Source organism: Nymphalis io, chromosome 14 (genome assembly GCF_905147045.1).
Source record: "Nymphalis io chromosome 14, ilAglIoxx1.1, whole genome shotgun sequence".
NCBI lineage: Eukaryota > Metazoa > Arthropoda > Insecta > Lepidoptera > Nymphalidae > Nymphalis > Nymphalis io.
In genome coordinates, this window is record NC_065901.1 from 2762479 (window position 1) to 2777508 (window position 15030).

General features: G+C 32.2%; 1 protein-coding gene across 1 annotated transcript in view; it reads left to right on the top strand.

The window, feature by feature from the left end:
• The first annotated feature begins 302 nt into the window (after positions 1-302).
• Positions 303-15030, top strand: part of LOC126773353 (acetylcholine receptor subunit alpha-like 2) — a 28766-nt gene continuing 14038 nt past the window's right edge. Inside the window, exons 1-4 of the mRNA XM_050494246.1 lie at positions 303-325; positions 2808-2982; positions 11227-11271; positions 13433-13542. Coding sequence (XP_050350203.1) covers positions 303-325; positions 2808-2982; positions 11227-11271; positions 13433-13542 — 353 coding nt within the window. The remainder of the gene's footprint in view (positions 326-2807; positions 2983-11226; positions 11272-13432; positions 13543-15030) is intronic.

A 15030-nucleotide genomic window follows, 5' to 3' on the forward strand; every position in this document is an offset into this window, starting at 1 on the left:
ATAGATTTAGTCTTATAGTAAAGATTACTGAATATATGTCTGACAAAATTGCGTGGATTGAGTGATTGCTAGATCTCGTGCCGATGCTAAGTGTATGTAATTGATAAAAATTTGTATTTTTGTAAAAAAAAAGAGTAACTACGGAGTTTCTTGCAGGTTCTTCTCGGTAGAATCCTCATTCCGAACAGAATCCTCATTCCGAAACGGTGGTAGCGCTTGACGATTCATAAAAACTTTTAAAAGTCTATTTGAATAAGAAATTACTACTAAGTATACTATAATTTTTTTTGTCGATGGGCTACATGATCATTATGAAATTACGGATGTATATCATGCGGTGATACCATGCGCATTTGGTATAAATCGCCTCTCACGCCAAACCATTGCCTCTTTTCAGGTATATCAGTCTCACACGCAAAAAGAATAATAATAATCTAAGAAGTACCAGATGCGAACCATATAGCATCATCGTCACGTCAGTAGTCAGCTGGCAAAACTCCGAAGAGTACCTACCGACCAAGATCCGGATGCATCACGAGGAAGTGATGGTTCTGAAAATTGCTACCTGAGTCAATTTCTGGGTTAAGTTTTATCCTAATAAACCATTACTCAAAATCATACTGAGCTGAGATGGCCCAGTAATTAGAACGCGTGAATCTTAACCGATGATCACGGGCTCAAACCCAGGCACACACCACTGAATTTTTATGTACTTACTTTGTGTTTATAATTCATCTCGTGTTTGGCAGTGACGGAACCTACGTGTCTAATTTATCCGAAATTGGACATTTACAAGCGGTTAATAACTTATCACCGCCATAACGACACCACATGGTTATAAAGACATGTTTCAATGCAAGCACAAAATATGACAGGTATATTATTGTTTTAATAAATTAAAAAAAACGAATGGCATTATTTTTTGTGCCTTTTGATGAGCAACAATGAGCTCAAACAATTTTCTAATAAAAGCAAGGCAATGTAATATTTTCCTTAGCTTATTTAGATTAGATTTTTTTAATTAAGCCTATGTTAAGGTTATATTTCTAATATAAAATATAGAGTAACGAACGTTCTCATTGCAACCTCTTTTTATTAAATATAAGTTAAGCTTATTTGATTTATAAGTTTAATATAAATATTTATTATTTTCATTTTAATAAAGTTATTGGACAATAACAAAGAGCTCTAACTCAACATGAATGTTCTATGACTAGACCATTTCATCGAGTTAAAATATGGCCTCATCTTTTTAAATGAACATATAAACTAAAAACAGTCTATCAACGAACACTCAGTCGAGTCAATAACGTAGGCTGGGAAAACAAAAACGTAACGACAATCCAAGATTTGAAAAAAGGTGAAACTTTTTCGTTTAAGTTTCGAAACCTCCGCGTTTTATGTTCGAATTACCGTCAAACCTTTTGCTGCTACGATCGGGAGAAGGGACTTAAGTTTCTCATTCGCTCCGTACTTTTATAGAGCACTATAAAATTCCCAATTTTGAGGGCGGCTGGTTTCTTTAATACCTGCTTGTTAGGTCCGCTCCGATAATACACGTCTGCTTTTTTGATTATAATTTATTACGAGTCACGTGCATAAGCGATTTATTATTATTATTTAAATATAAAAAACTTTATTGTAAGCGTATATATATTGATAGTTTCAAATTTAATATTTTTCTTTACCTATAAATAATTAAGCGATATTTAAATTATACGAAACTTCTATAATCTATCTAAAATAATTTCCAAATTATATTTTTGTTCCGTTTGCAATTGAAACGCTTGGAGTAATAAGTAATGAAAAAACTTTCATTAAAAATATTACACCCCGTCTTATTGCATCTACTGGTGACAAGAGGGCTGGTTCATTTTTCGCCCAGAGAATCGGAATTGCGATTCAAAGGAGAAATGCAGCTAACATTCTTGCCACCATTCCACGCGGTCGCGATTTGTGCAGTAACTATTTTTAATTTTTATTTGTGTATATTTAAGACCTTAATGTTAATAATCTAAAATAATTAATTATTATCTATCAACAAAATATTTTTCATCTAGATTTTTAGATGTTGCTTGATGAGCTGTTCAGTTTATACACTAAAACAGCTAACGCCATCTATTATCATGCGTAATCTACGTTGTAATGAATGAAGTAACGCGCATGCGTACTGAGATTGATCCGACCGGCATGTACTTAAATTATGTATTCAGAGTTCTTAAATATTACGAATTGTTTTAGTTTACAAGTATACTTTAAAAGCACAAGAAAGTTATAATAATATATATACAGTAACGTTTTGTGGAAAAATACACACTAAGAAATACGAATTTATAGACAACTTATTTCTTAATCTAAATAAATATCCAATACACTATTTTATAATTAACATAATTAATATGTTAATAAGAGGTTTTTCAACCAGATCAAAGATAGCTCAATGGGAATAATTCAAAGTTTGATGTAACTACACTGTAGATTAATAAAAACAAATTTTGTATTGGTATTACTACTTTTATGCTCGTTTTAATAGGCCCAAGAAAACTCCGGTCGGAGTTTGCGCAATGGCGTCCGAGTTACTTCTTTTTCCCGCCAGTAGAGGCGCCACCGTCGCCAAAGCTTGTCGGGCGTAACTGTCAAATTTTAGAAAAAAAATTATTTCGATTTAATATACACTATTTGAAACATTAAACACAAACATTTTATTTTTAAGTGACGCGTGTAGATGATGTTTAAATATGTGTTAATTAATATTGTATTCTAAATTATAACCTTAGTTTTGTGGTAAAAATGTATTTATGTGGAAGTGTTATTATTTTCTTTATTTCGATTCTCTGTGGTATAAGTCTTGCTAATCCTGATGCTAAGAGACTTTACGACGATCTTTTGAGCAATTACAATAGACTGATACGACCAGTTGATAAGAACAACAACACAGTGCTAGTGAAACTTGGCCTACGGCTTTCGCAACTCATCGACCTGGTAAGAAGAATACATGAATATTAATACAAAAATACTAATTTTATAAAAATCTCTAGTCGGTGTTTTTTATATACAATTATTTCATTATAATCTTTATTATCTTAACTATATTATCTATTTATATTATCAATCCACGTGTTATCATTTCTCTAAGTTTTAAGATGCCCAGCGTGCGGTCTGGTAAATTTAATATAATTTTCAGTGTAGAAGACACTTTTTTTAATATTTTAAGAATCCGTCTAAAAACTAAAATAATTGAACCATATGGAACCATATGATTGTAGTATGTAAAGCCTTTAATACGCTGAAATAGTAATTTAATAGTGTAGGCAGACAAGAGCCGACGCAATTAACTCAATCTGAACATAAAACAGTCGTCTGATATATCTTTGGAACCGATCGACATTTACTTATGAAATTATTTAATAGTATACATCATTATTTTAGGTATGGGTATAGTATATAATGCCTTTAGGTATTCAAACGAATTGAATACCTAAAGGCAATTGAAACTAAAGACTTAGTACGGGTACGTGAACGACATAGAAGATATTGGCAAAATTTTATAGACAACCGTCACGTGTCTCACGCCAGTGCTTTGTCTTTGCTGCGGGCTTATTTCTAGCCGATCAACGGCCATCCGTTAGCACTTAACCATAAGTGCTTACGATTGTGCTAAACAAAATTTCACTCAAATCTTTATATTCTGACGGGAGTTTATTCCGTGCGTTCATAATGGTCTAGTATTTATTATTTAATCCAATCGAAAACATTAGTGACCACATTAACTTTTATTAGCCATATGATATATTATTATACCTATCAGCGTTGTCAGTATTGTGTTTTGAATTCGGAATTTTTCATCCTAAATTCATATGTATAAAACAAAAGTAACGGCCTTGTGTGGGAAATAGTAAATAATAAAAACTAATCGGTATAAACTGGTATCACCTAGAAAAGATAATATTATTGTAGACATATAACACCCAATGTAAGACCATAGCAACATCACAGAACATGGTCGTGAAATTTAAGAAAAATATATATGATATTATGCGACATTGACTATAATAATTATAACTTTAAATGGAAACAGGCATAAAAATAGCATATAACCTAAGTGGACTTTGGACATTTCACGACTGAGATACGAAGTTTTTACAGAGTAGCAGTGTTGATCTTTTTGGCAGTTGATAAACATTTTACTCTCCACAACGCTGTGTTCGTAATTTTGTACATTGCTGTTGTAATTTTTGGTATAAATTGTAAATATTGGTAATCGTATAACTGATGCTTGATAAATGCTTAACACTAAATGAATAAAACGAAACGATTGAAGTAAAAGATTTCATTCGTTATAAAAACTCAAGATTTCATTCGTCATAAAAAAACGTAAAATCATAAAAAGATACGTCTGTAAGTAAATAAAAATATGTATTCATTTATATACTCGACTTGCATATACATTTACCAAAATTCCTTTCTATTTATTATTTTTTTCGAAGAAAATAGTATTAATACGTACTATTTTTAAATATGAATTTTGTTATATTTAATAGTGTTATGTATTTTGGTAAACAAATAATGAAATCAACGTGACACTGATTTTAATCCACACATAGTTATCTAGTACTTGATTATGTTTTATAGAAATCAATGAATCATGTATTCGTGCAAAATAATAAAAAGTGAAAATATGACGAAATAGCGAAATATCAATTTATATCGAAAAACTGAGGGATATTGCGGAAAACGAGGGACCCGATGTAGAACTACCGATGTATAAGGAAAGACAAACGGAAAAAGGTTGAAGACAAAGTGACAATTGGTTCAGTATTTGAAAGCGATTTTCTATAAATCTTATACTTATTAAACATAATTTTAAACATTATTATTATACTTTTAAGATCGAGGTGAAACATCAACTAAAAAGAAGTAATTAATCACAAAATTACAAATTTAACGACATTTTTTGTCAAAGCACGAGACGAACCATTCAAATTAGCTAATTATGAGATAAAAATCATTTACAGATGATATTGATATCCTTACACTGACCGCTAACAATTACCTTAGTAACCACGCCTAAAAGCCCGTGGCAGCTACGATGTGTATGCCGCCAGTGCTATTTGTGCACAGATAACGGCTTTGTGCAAGCCCGTCTAGGTAGGTGCCACCCACTCATCAGATATTCTACCGCAAAACAGCAGTATTTAGTATTGTTGTGTTCCGGTTTGAAGGGTGAGTGAGCCAGTGTAATTACAGGCACAAGGGACATAACATCTAAGTTCCCAAGGTTGGTGGCGCATTGACGATGTAAGCGATGGTTAATATTTCTTACAATGCCAATGTTTATGGGCGTTGGTGAAAAAAGTATCCTCTTCGGAGTTATATATATATATAAATCTCTGTTATCTTTTTAATATATATATATATATATATATATATATATATATATATATATATATATATATATATATTAAAAAGATAACAGCTAATAATACTATTAGAAATCAAGATAGAAATAGGTTTTTAAAAAGAGGTAAATCAAAATAACTATACAACAATAAAGTAAACGTATATCGACACGTACAATTTACACACACAAATAGAACAAAGGAATCAAAACTGAGCAACTGAAATATTATTTATGAGATGTGTCTAAAGCCGCTAATCTAAAGACGCTAGGCTACGCCCGTCGGGCCCGTCATAGGTCGTATATATATCAAATTTCCTAGTCATTATTACTTTATATTGAAGAGTTTATAGTATGACCCACCGGTTTGCATTTATTTATAAATACACAAATGTTTAGACTAATGGTTAAAAACAATAACAATACCTTAATGCACTGGCTAATCTCATCGTCACTATTTTGTTAAAGTATTTACAACTTCTTGCTTGAAATATGATGAATAAATAATCAACGTTCTGTAAAATAAATACCAATATTTTCCATTTCGTTTATAATTACATATAAAGTTATGTTTTAACACCAAGTATAAAATCTTATCAGCTTAAATTCTAATAAAACTTCTATTACCAGGTATTTGAGTTTATTTTTCCTTAACGATGCTTACGGCTATCGAACTGCATTTAAACAAAGGTGAAATACAAATAAGCCATCTGTAATATTATTGTCTATGGGCGTTCTTCCAGTCCCGTGGAGCCAGCGGATCTATCTAGATTCTCTTCCGACTTTATTTGTTGTCGGTTTTGCATCAACAAATGGAAATAAAACACACATATCCCACGTTTGCTCAAAAACTAAGCCGCACTTTGATGTGAATGAAACGATGAACGGGATTTTAACGATGCAAACGATAAATCTTCTTATGGAGAATCGAGATTTTCTATTTCAGGAAGATAAACGAACAAGTTTGCTACCCGAAGGTTGGTGGTCACCTTTGCCATATGAATACAAAGTATTGACGTCTGGTGGTAAAATAACTGTTAATTGGGTGGTTTCCACCCAAGAGGGCTTGCACAAGGCCCTAACATGGAGAATAATTCAATTTTCCGATTACTTCAATAAATCTTGATTGTGACCACTTACTAAAAGGTTGCTCATCTTATTGTCAACCTACTATAACATATGGCAGATATTCTATAATGGTGATATATTTTTTATTTTATTAATTTATATAATCTGTATAATTTGGACGTTCGCTCCTTTTTCTTAATATTCCGAAAATATATATGTATCTTAAAGTCAGAATAAAACAACTTCGGGCGATCCTAGGTAATTATAATAAGCCGTGGCTTCATCAAGCGCAAACTAGATTATCCGTCTTACAAATTTCCTTGTATCAACAATTTTAATTTAATAGTATAGATTGTGTTAGAAGTGGGAATGGCAGTAACCCAGAAGGTCAGGATCAAACTTAAGCCATACATCCATTGTTGTATATATTTTTAATGTATTAATTAGGAAAAGTAATAGCTCATAAATGCCCTACCACTGGTCGAAGGTATGAGAGGTATGAGATTGGAGAGAAGTCTTGGGCTTATTCCACCACGCTTTTAAATCGCTTTGACATCTGCAGTTTTCCTTCACCACCGAGCACTAGTTAAGATTAACGTACATACATTATAAAAAACAAAAACATCTCATTATTATTAAAATTTGAATATTATTATAAGTTATAACTTAATAATGGTGTAGATTCCTCACGTAATTCCTTAACTGTTAGCTCAGAGAATGTTAACTATGGGTACAAAGACAGGCACAAAGTAGAATACAAAATATTTACTGTATATTTTCAGTAGCTAACTTTGCGTCATACATATTAAATAGACTTTAAATTACACACTGTGTTTAGATACTTATTAATATATAATAAAATATGGTTGCTTATTTTAATGTGAATATTTTTTTAAAGATGGATTTATATTGAATACAGACTAAGTGTAAGTGTTCTTGTTTAACTTAATTGTGTTTTCTTTGTCATAGCTTAAAATTATATAAAAAATTTAATAATGAAATTGCCATTAATTAAAGATAATTACCTACTAATTATTAAGAGTATCATAGCATAGAATATTAGATTCGATGTCGATATCTTCGTTGGGTTTATTGCCTCATTAAATAGATACAAATCACATCACAATTTACAAATTTATAAAGAGATTTCTCATAAAAAAATGTATCAACATTATGATTTTTATTTTATTTTTTTTTCATTTTTTCCAGATTAATAAAAATTTATATGATAAATACGAATTTTACAATATTACTACGTATGCCTGTAGTCTTTTTTTATTTTTTTTCCATTGGTACGAAATAACTACGAAGTCCAACGCCAACATCAGAGTTTTAAAGAGACCATAATAGAATTAATAAAATTAACATTTCAATAGTAAGCATCGTGACGTGACGCACGATATGACGTTACAAGTCGATGGCGCTTATATGAGACCACAAAGTAAGGCTACTACTTCTAATTTTGACCACGTTTATCATTCCTAATAGACTAGTTAATTGTGCTGGAGATACAATGAAAAGGATTGTGCGCAAACACTAATGAACTCTCTATACATTCACTTCAAATATTCGACAGGATCGCAATTAAGCAAAGCCATAGAATCAGACACAAAACGATTGACTTTATGTGCTCTCTAAGACGGGGAGTGTAGATACTCGTATATACATAATCGGTGATTTAATGGAGAATGGAACAAGCTTCAAGTATTCACCGTTCATAATTTTGTCATATTTGATCAACGAAAATAAATAAACTCTGAATGATATGTAACCAGTATCATAAATGTACCTGACACAATTTTAAATCATCATAAACGATTTAATTCACCTTTTGTTACATGGTTGTAGCATACTCATTTAATAGTGGTCGTAATATTATATAAGGTGAAACTCAAAACTCAGCGAATATCTCCATCTTAAAATGTCCGAAAGAATTTTGCGTCATTAGCTAAAGTAATCAAAAAAATATTTTTTTATAGTATAGTTAGGAGCAAATGGGCCACTTGATCGTAAGTGGTCATCAGACATAGGCATTGTCAGAAATATTAACCATCGCTTACTTCGCCAACGCGCCATCAACCTTGGGAACTAAGATGTTATGTCCCTTGTACCTGTAATTGCACTGGCTCACTCACCCTTTAACCGAATACAACAATACCAAGTACTGCTGTTTTGCGGTAGAATATCTGATGAGTAGATGATACCTACACAGACCAGCTTGCAGAATACCCTACCACCAGTAAAATAATATTTATTTGATAAAGAATACGCGAACGTAAGTTAGTTTAAAAATTACACGATCGAATCGAGCTGTGTCAAATTTGTTTGTTTATATCCTGATAGACGAGCAAGCCATGAGCTTGCAGTAAAGATTACCTCGGTTTTACGCGTGACTGATCGTTCCCGATATACGGGCTAGCCAAACAGTTGATCTTTAGTTTGTTGGTAGAATATCTGGTGAGTAGTTGGTACAAGCCCATAGCTTGCACAAGGCCCTACCGACAAGTAAAATAATATATTTTTAATGTGGTTTGAGGAAGAGGAACGATAATTTAAGATTTGCTAAACATATATTTAATTTTTAGCCCAGTAAACAGTCCAACAAAAAATTACAGTAACTGAACCCAGCTGGCCCTTATTATAAAATACTTATAGGATGTTCCATAATTAAAATCTAATAAAGATTTTTCGTTTAAGCTAGTTGCTAACTTAAGCTCCAAAGGGTATGTATTCGAAATGAGATGGACGCTTGAAATCCCTAAGCTCATCGTTATTGCACCTGGTAAATCTGTTCTGGTTATTACGAGCCTTCTACGTGCAAATGCATAATGAATTATTGGAATTCAAACACACGATTAAAGAAAATGCTTTAAGAAGAAAATTAATATTTATGTCAACGACCTCAAAGTATTAATGTGAGCTTTATTGCTTTCCTTTAAGTAAATTAATCTTTCTTTAATTTTTAATTAACGTTATAAAGGCAAAAGTAAGTTGTATGTAATATATCTTTGTCTTATCCACTCAACATCAAGCTCTTATTATATTTGTTTATTTAAAAGTTTGACACTTGCTTTCATTGACATGACATGTCGCTATATAATAATTTAAAGATAATTAAAAGTGTGAAATTCGTTCTCTAAGCAATATTTTGTAGGACATAAATCGTTTATTTCGCTTGACCCCATTTGTCAGCACAATGTGTACGCTGTGTGAAAAAAGGATTGGACAATCTTTTGACACCTGCCTAACGCCATACCTGTTTTGGAAAGCTTTTTCTGGTGCGTCGGTTCCCCGCTATGACACAGCTTACGTAATCGACATACACATGTACATATGCCGTAACAAAGTTGCCTTAGTCGGTTCCTACTATATCCCTGTTCAGATGTTTTGTCATTAATGTATGTACGTGTACTTCTCGGTAGAATAAATATTCCAACGAGGTTTCACGTTTTTAAATGACAACTCCAAATTCCTTGTAAACGATTACAGAACATTGTTGGATTTTATCGATGGCTTTAACGGCTTTAGTGTAGGGCATTGACCAGACCAGCCTAAGTAGATTCCATCTACCATCCATTATTGAAACCTATTAAAATATCAACACTGTATTATTATACTCCGGTTTAAACGGTGAGTGTGCCAATGTATCTTCATATTTCAGAGTAGCCGTAATAACATTGCATATGCATATGCATATACGATGGTATTACATCTCATATCCAAAATCAACCAGATAGAAAGAGTTAAAGCGTCAGGAGGCTGACATGGTCATCTGTTTCCAAAATAATAAGAAATATATAATTTAACCATTTTGATAATATTTCTTTTTACCTACTATATCCGTTCATATATTTGATACGTTCATTTTAATATCACTATAAAATTTCTTGGCAGATTCCCAAAGACGCTCAATCGATTGGCTGTAACCAATGTATAAAAACTGCTTACTTAGTAATCCAACTACAACAAAGGCCGGAATAAAATCCATAGGTACCTCAAACGTATCACTTCATTTATATTTATTTAAATAAGTAAGCAGACTAGACAGTGGAACACTTGATTGCAAGTAGTCACCACCACCTATATCCATTGGCACAGTAATAAATAATACCCAACCCTTACATTATAAATACACTACCAATCTGCTGAATCTGTGAGTTTTTTTTATGAATAGGAAGGCGGACGAGCATATGGGTCACCTTATGGTAAGTGATCACCAACGCCCATAGACATTGGCATTGTAAGAAATTTTAACCATCGCTTACATAGCCAATGTGCCACCAATCTTGGAAACTAAGATGTTATATCCCTTGTGCCTGTAATTACACTGGCTCACTCACCCTTCAAACCGGAACACAATAATACCAAGTACTGCTGTTTTGCGGTAGAATATCTGATGAGTGGATGGTACCTACCCAGACGAGCTTCCACAAAGCCCCATCATCAGTAATATGTTATGTGATGACGTTCCTCGTGCCTGTTGTTACGATCTTCAAACTGGTAGAACTCCACTAAACATTGTTGCCTAACGATAGAAAATGTGAAGGGTGGGTGGTGGTTGGAACACAAAATCTCTAGCTGTAAAACAACGTACTTAATATCTATTATAATGCATAGATTATACCCGTATTAAAGTTATAGTCAGACTATGATTATATTATCAAATGTCTCGTAATTACTAATAAAGTAATAATACTGTGAGGGCCTTTTTTATATAAGCTATGTACTATACTAATGTAAGTATTTTTATTTCTTTTCAGAATCTGAAGGACCAGATTTTAACAACGAACGTGTGGCTTGAACATGTAAGTCATTCATATATGTTATAGTATATTCACTGCTTCATTATGATAAATATGATGCAGTCGAGATAGCCCAGGAGTAAGAACGCGTGAATCTTAACCGATGATCATGGGTTTGAGCCCGGGCAAGCACCACTGAATTTTCATGTGCTTAATTTGTGATTATAATTCATCTCGTGCTTTTCGGTGAAGGAAAACATCATCAGGAAACCTGCATGTGTCTAATTTCACTGAAATTCTGCCACATGTGTATTCCACCATGCCGCATTGGAGCAGCGTAGTAGAGAGGAGGCCTTAGCCCAGCAGTGGGACATTCACAGGCTGTTACTGATACCGATAACACAGATACATAAGCTACATAAAGGTTTATTATTCATGAAAAAAAAAACTACATACTATACGACTATTCTGTAAGAGCAAACTCGAAACTCACCCCAGAAATCGGTCATGAATTAATGTTAGAAAGTAATATGTAATATTGACCATCATAATTATAACATACGTAAACACCATGTAACGTCACTCGATTTAACGAAATAATCCCTAAAGCGTGAAAATCACTCGTCTTTGGACGGTTTAGCTTGTTTTCCATACAATGATGCACTCCATGTAGCGTTACACCCACTCTCAATAACGACAATAATACGTCATTATTAAGTTGTCAACAGTTCTTCCTAAGCCCAAAAAAAATGCAGCTGTGTAAGTTCTTAGTAATAAACTCAACTCAATAAGCGTTGTTATCTGGTTTAAATATTAATGTTTGTTGTTTGTAAATTTTTATACATGATCAGTAAATAATATTACACATACATAGTAAAATAATATTGTATTCTCTTCTCTCTATTTAACGACAAAATCTAAAATAATGCCATAAAATGCGCAGTCCCTTCAGTGACGTTATACAGAGTTTACACAGTAGTATATCACCATAATTTGTCAACATTTCACGGTTGAGTAATGAAGTGAATTCTCACAGAATATCAATGCTTTCCAATGTCTCTCAAAAATATACTTCGCTAATTATGCCCGTAGTAATTATTTATGTTTTGGAAAATATTTAGTGTATAGTTATATATGCGTCAATAGCGCGGTATTTAAGGGGCCGTGTTGTGATGTGCAAAGTTGCAGGTTCGATCCTGACACCTTGTAAGCTTTACACTTAATTTGTTTGTTAAATAGGAATATTACTCACATACTGATCACGCTTTCAATATTATATATATATCAATGTCGAACATTATTTTAATATGAAAGGCTAAAATTCATATGTAAATTAAAGATTATTAATGACAATTAAATGATACTAAAATTAATGTTCGTTCGATTATTAATAAACCTCGACACCGTGTGACTGATCATCATGATATTTGGCATATTTATAAATATTATATATTTTTATTTATTTATTATCTATTTTATATATAGATCGTATCTACTGCCATAAAGGGGTTGCAATGCTGTAATTTATTTGTAAGCTATACGATATCTTCCAACCGTTCTTATTTTATGCTGCAGTTCCATCTAATAGTTGATGTATTTACCATAAACTTACGTAGTAATCGATAAAAGGTGGTCAAAGTCTATTAATCGTAAGCATATATAACCACATCAATGTTTATATGTAGATATTTAGTCTTAAACCGCAAGGCATATCATATATTTTTTTCGTTTTACTTAACAGTCTCGACATAACTCGAGTATGTAACAGGGATAATATTTAGGATAATATACAACGTGAAATATTAAAGTATATGATTCTCCATAATCTTAACTATTTTTTTTTAAATATTTAATTCGAATAAGTCTAATAAGATTTTTTATCAATTCAAGCCCAGTCTGGATGTGACATCTAAAAAAAGGGAAAACTTGCATTTTACTAGGATTTCAATGCAAGAAACGAACAAAAAAAAATTCTAACCTTTATAACGTCTAAAAATGTTATTACTAAACGAAAAAAGGCAAGTCATTAATAATAATTAATAATTGACCTAAGGCTTATTCAAATAGAAATGAACACTATTATGGCAAAGACAGATTTAATACTAAATATTTTTATAGATATTGATTTGTGTTGAAAATTCCTACAGTATTGATGGCGTAACTTTCTTTTTTCATTATTATTTATTACATTGGAAGGCCCTTAATAATGGTAGAAACATTTCAGGAATGGGAGGACCACAAATTTAAATGGGACCCTTCGGAGTACGGCGGTGTGAAGGAGCTTTATGTTCCCTCGGAGCACATTTGGCTTCCGGATATCGTTCTATATAACAAGTAAGTGGATACAAAAAGCCTTCAGCATTTTACTATATTTATGACCTCGAGGTGTTCTTTCTGGTTTCGTAGTGAATATAGGTAACCTTTTTGGATAAGCTCTTTGTTTTTTTTTTTCTATACAATGAATAACCAATCGAAATTCTTTCGAAAGGTAAGTAGACCCAGAATGGAAATACAATGCTAATACGAAATTATATTACAAGTTATACTTTTTTTTAACCTATAGATTCTGACCCATCTGAATTCATAGGTTTCGAAAAAGCTTTGCATTTTGTGAACCTCACCTATACCATTAAGATTCAAACGTCCAAGATATAGTGACGAGTAAACCACTACAAAACAGCCAACCAAGGAGAGTTAATTTGGAGTGACATAAAACACACTACGCCGGTCCCATAGAAAATTTCATAAAGGCAAGCGTTTGATTTGACATATATAGCAATATAACTATATTATATGGTTGATTATGTACGTATCTTAGAAATACCGATAATGCCCATTTCAAGGACCTATTAAGCGTACAGCTTGTGCTAGAATTGAGGACGACAATAGCCAAGGGATCGAACCTGCGACTTTTACATCGCTAGGCGGCCCATAAAACATTGTGCTATTGATGCTTGAGAATTATTTAATATAATCTTATAAAATTAAAATTCAAAAGTTCTTGCAAAAGCCTACGTGAGTAAAATTGAACATTTTGAAACACTTGAGTAAAATCTTATCTTTTTAAAAGTGTATTTCAATTCACTTTACATATTCTTAAACGCCTTTATACGAAGCGATTATCGTTTGAATTTTGATATTATGAACTGGTGTCGGCAGTTAGCTATATTGGACGTCTTAAGGTAAAGTAAGATAATAAGGCTATAAAAGAATGTTCAAACACATTTATGTATGTATATTACGTGTATTGCGATTAGGATTAATATGAATATTATTATCACTATTTAAATAGTATAAAAGTGACGTTCGTGTTTGGTAATATTAAAAGTAATTGTAAATCATAATAATAACATAGCTTTACTATGTTATTATGCCGTTAAATATCGCACAGCTGAGCTAAAGCCTTCATTTTTTTTAAATTGATGCTTTGGAGTTTGTTTGGCTTAGTAAATAAGCATCGTGTAGATTATTTATTTATTTAATAATCCAACTGTTACTAAAACCAAAATAGGATTACACAATTAGCTTAGATTCATATGGAATTACTAACTAAAAGACGGTAAGTAAAGTGAAACAATTAAGAGACGAGAATCAGAATGAATGAGTCTGTGAGTTCGTGTGTGTGTGTAATTTTTGTGTTTGCAAGTGTGTATTGTACTTATAGTTCAAAAAATATTATCCATAAATGTACGTAAGATATTCAGTGTAGAGCACGAGATGAATTATAAGCTCTCAGCTACTTACCAGGTACGTAACCCGCGATCTTCGGTTAAGATTAACGATATCGGGCGTCTTAATGCTGGTGCTAATACGTCTAACAAC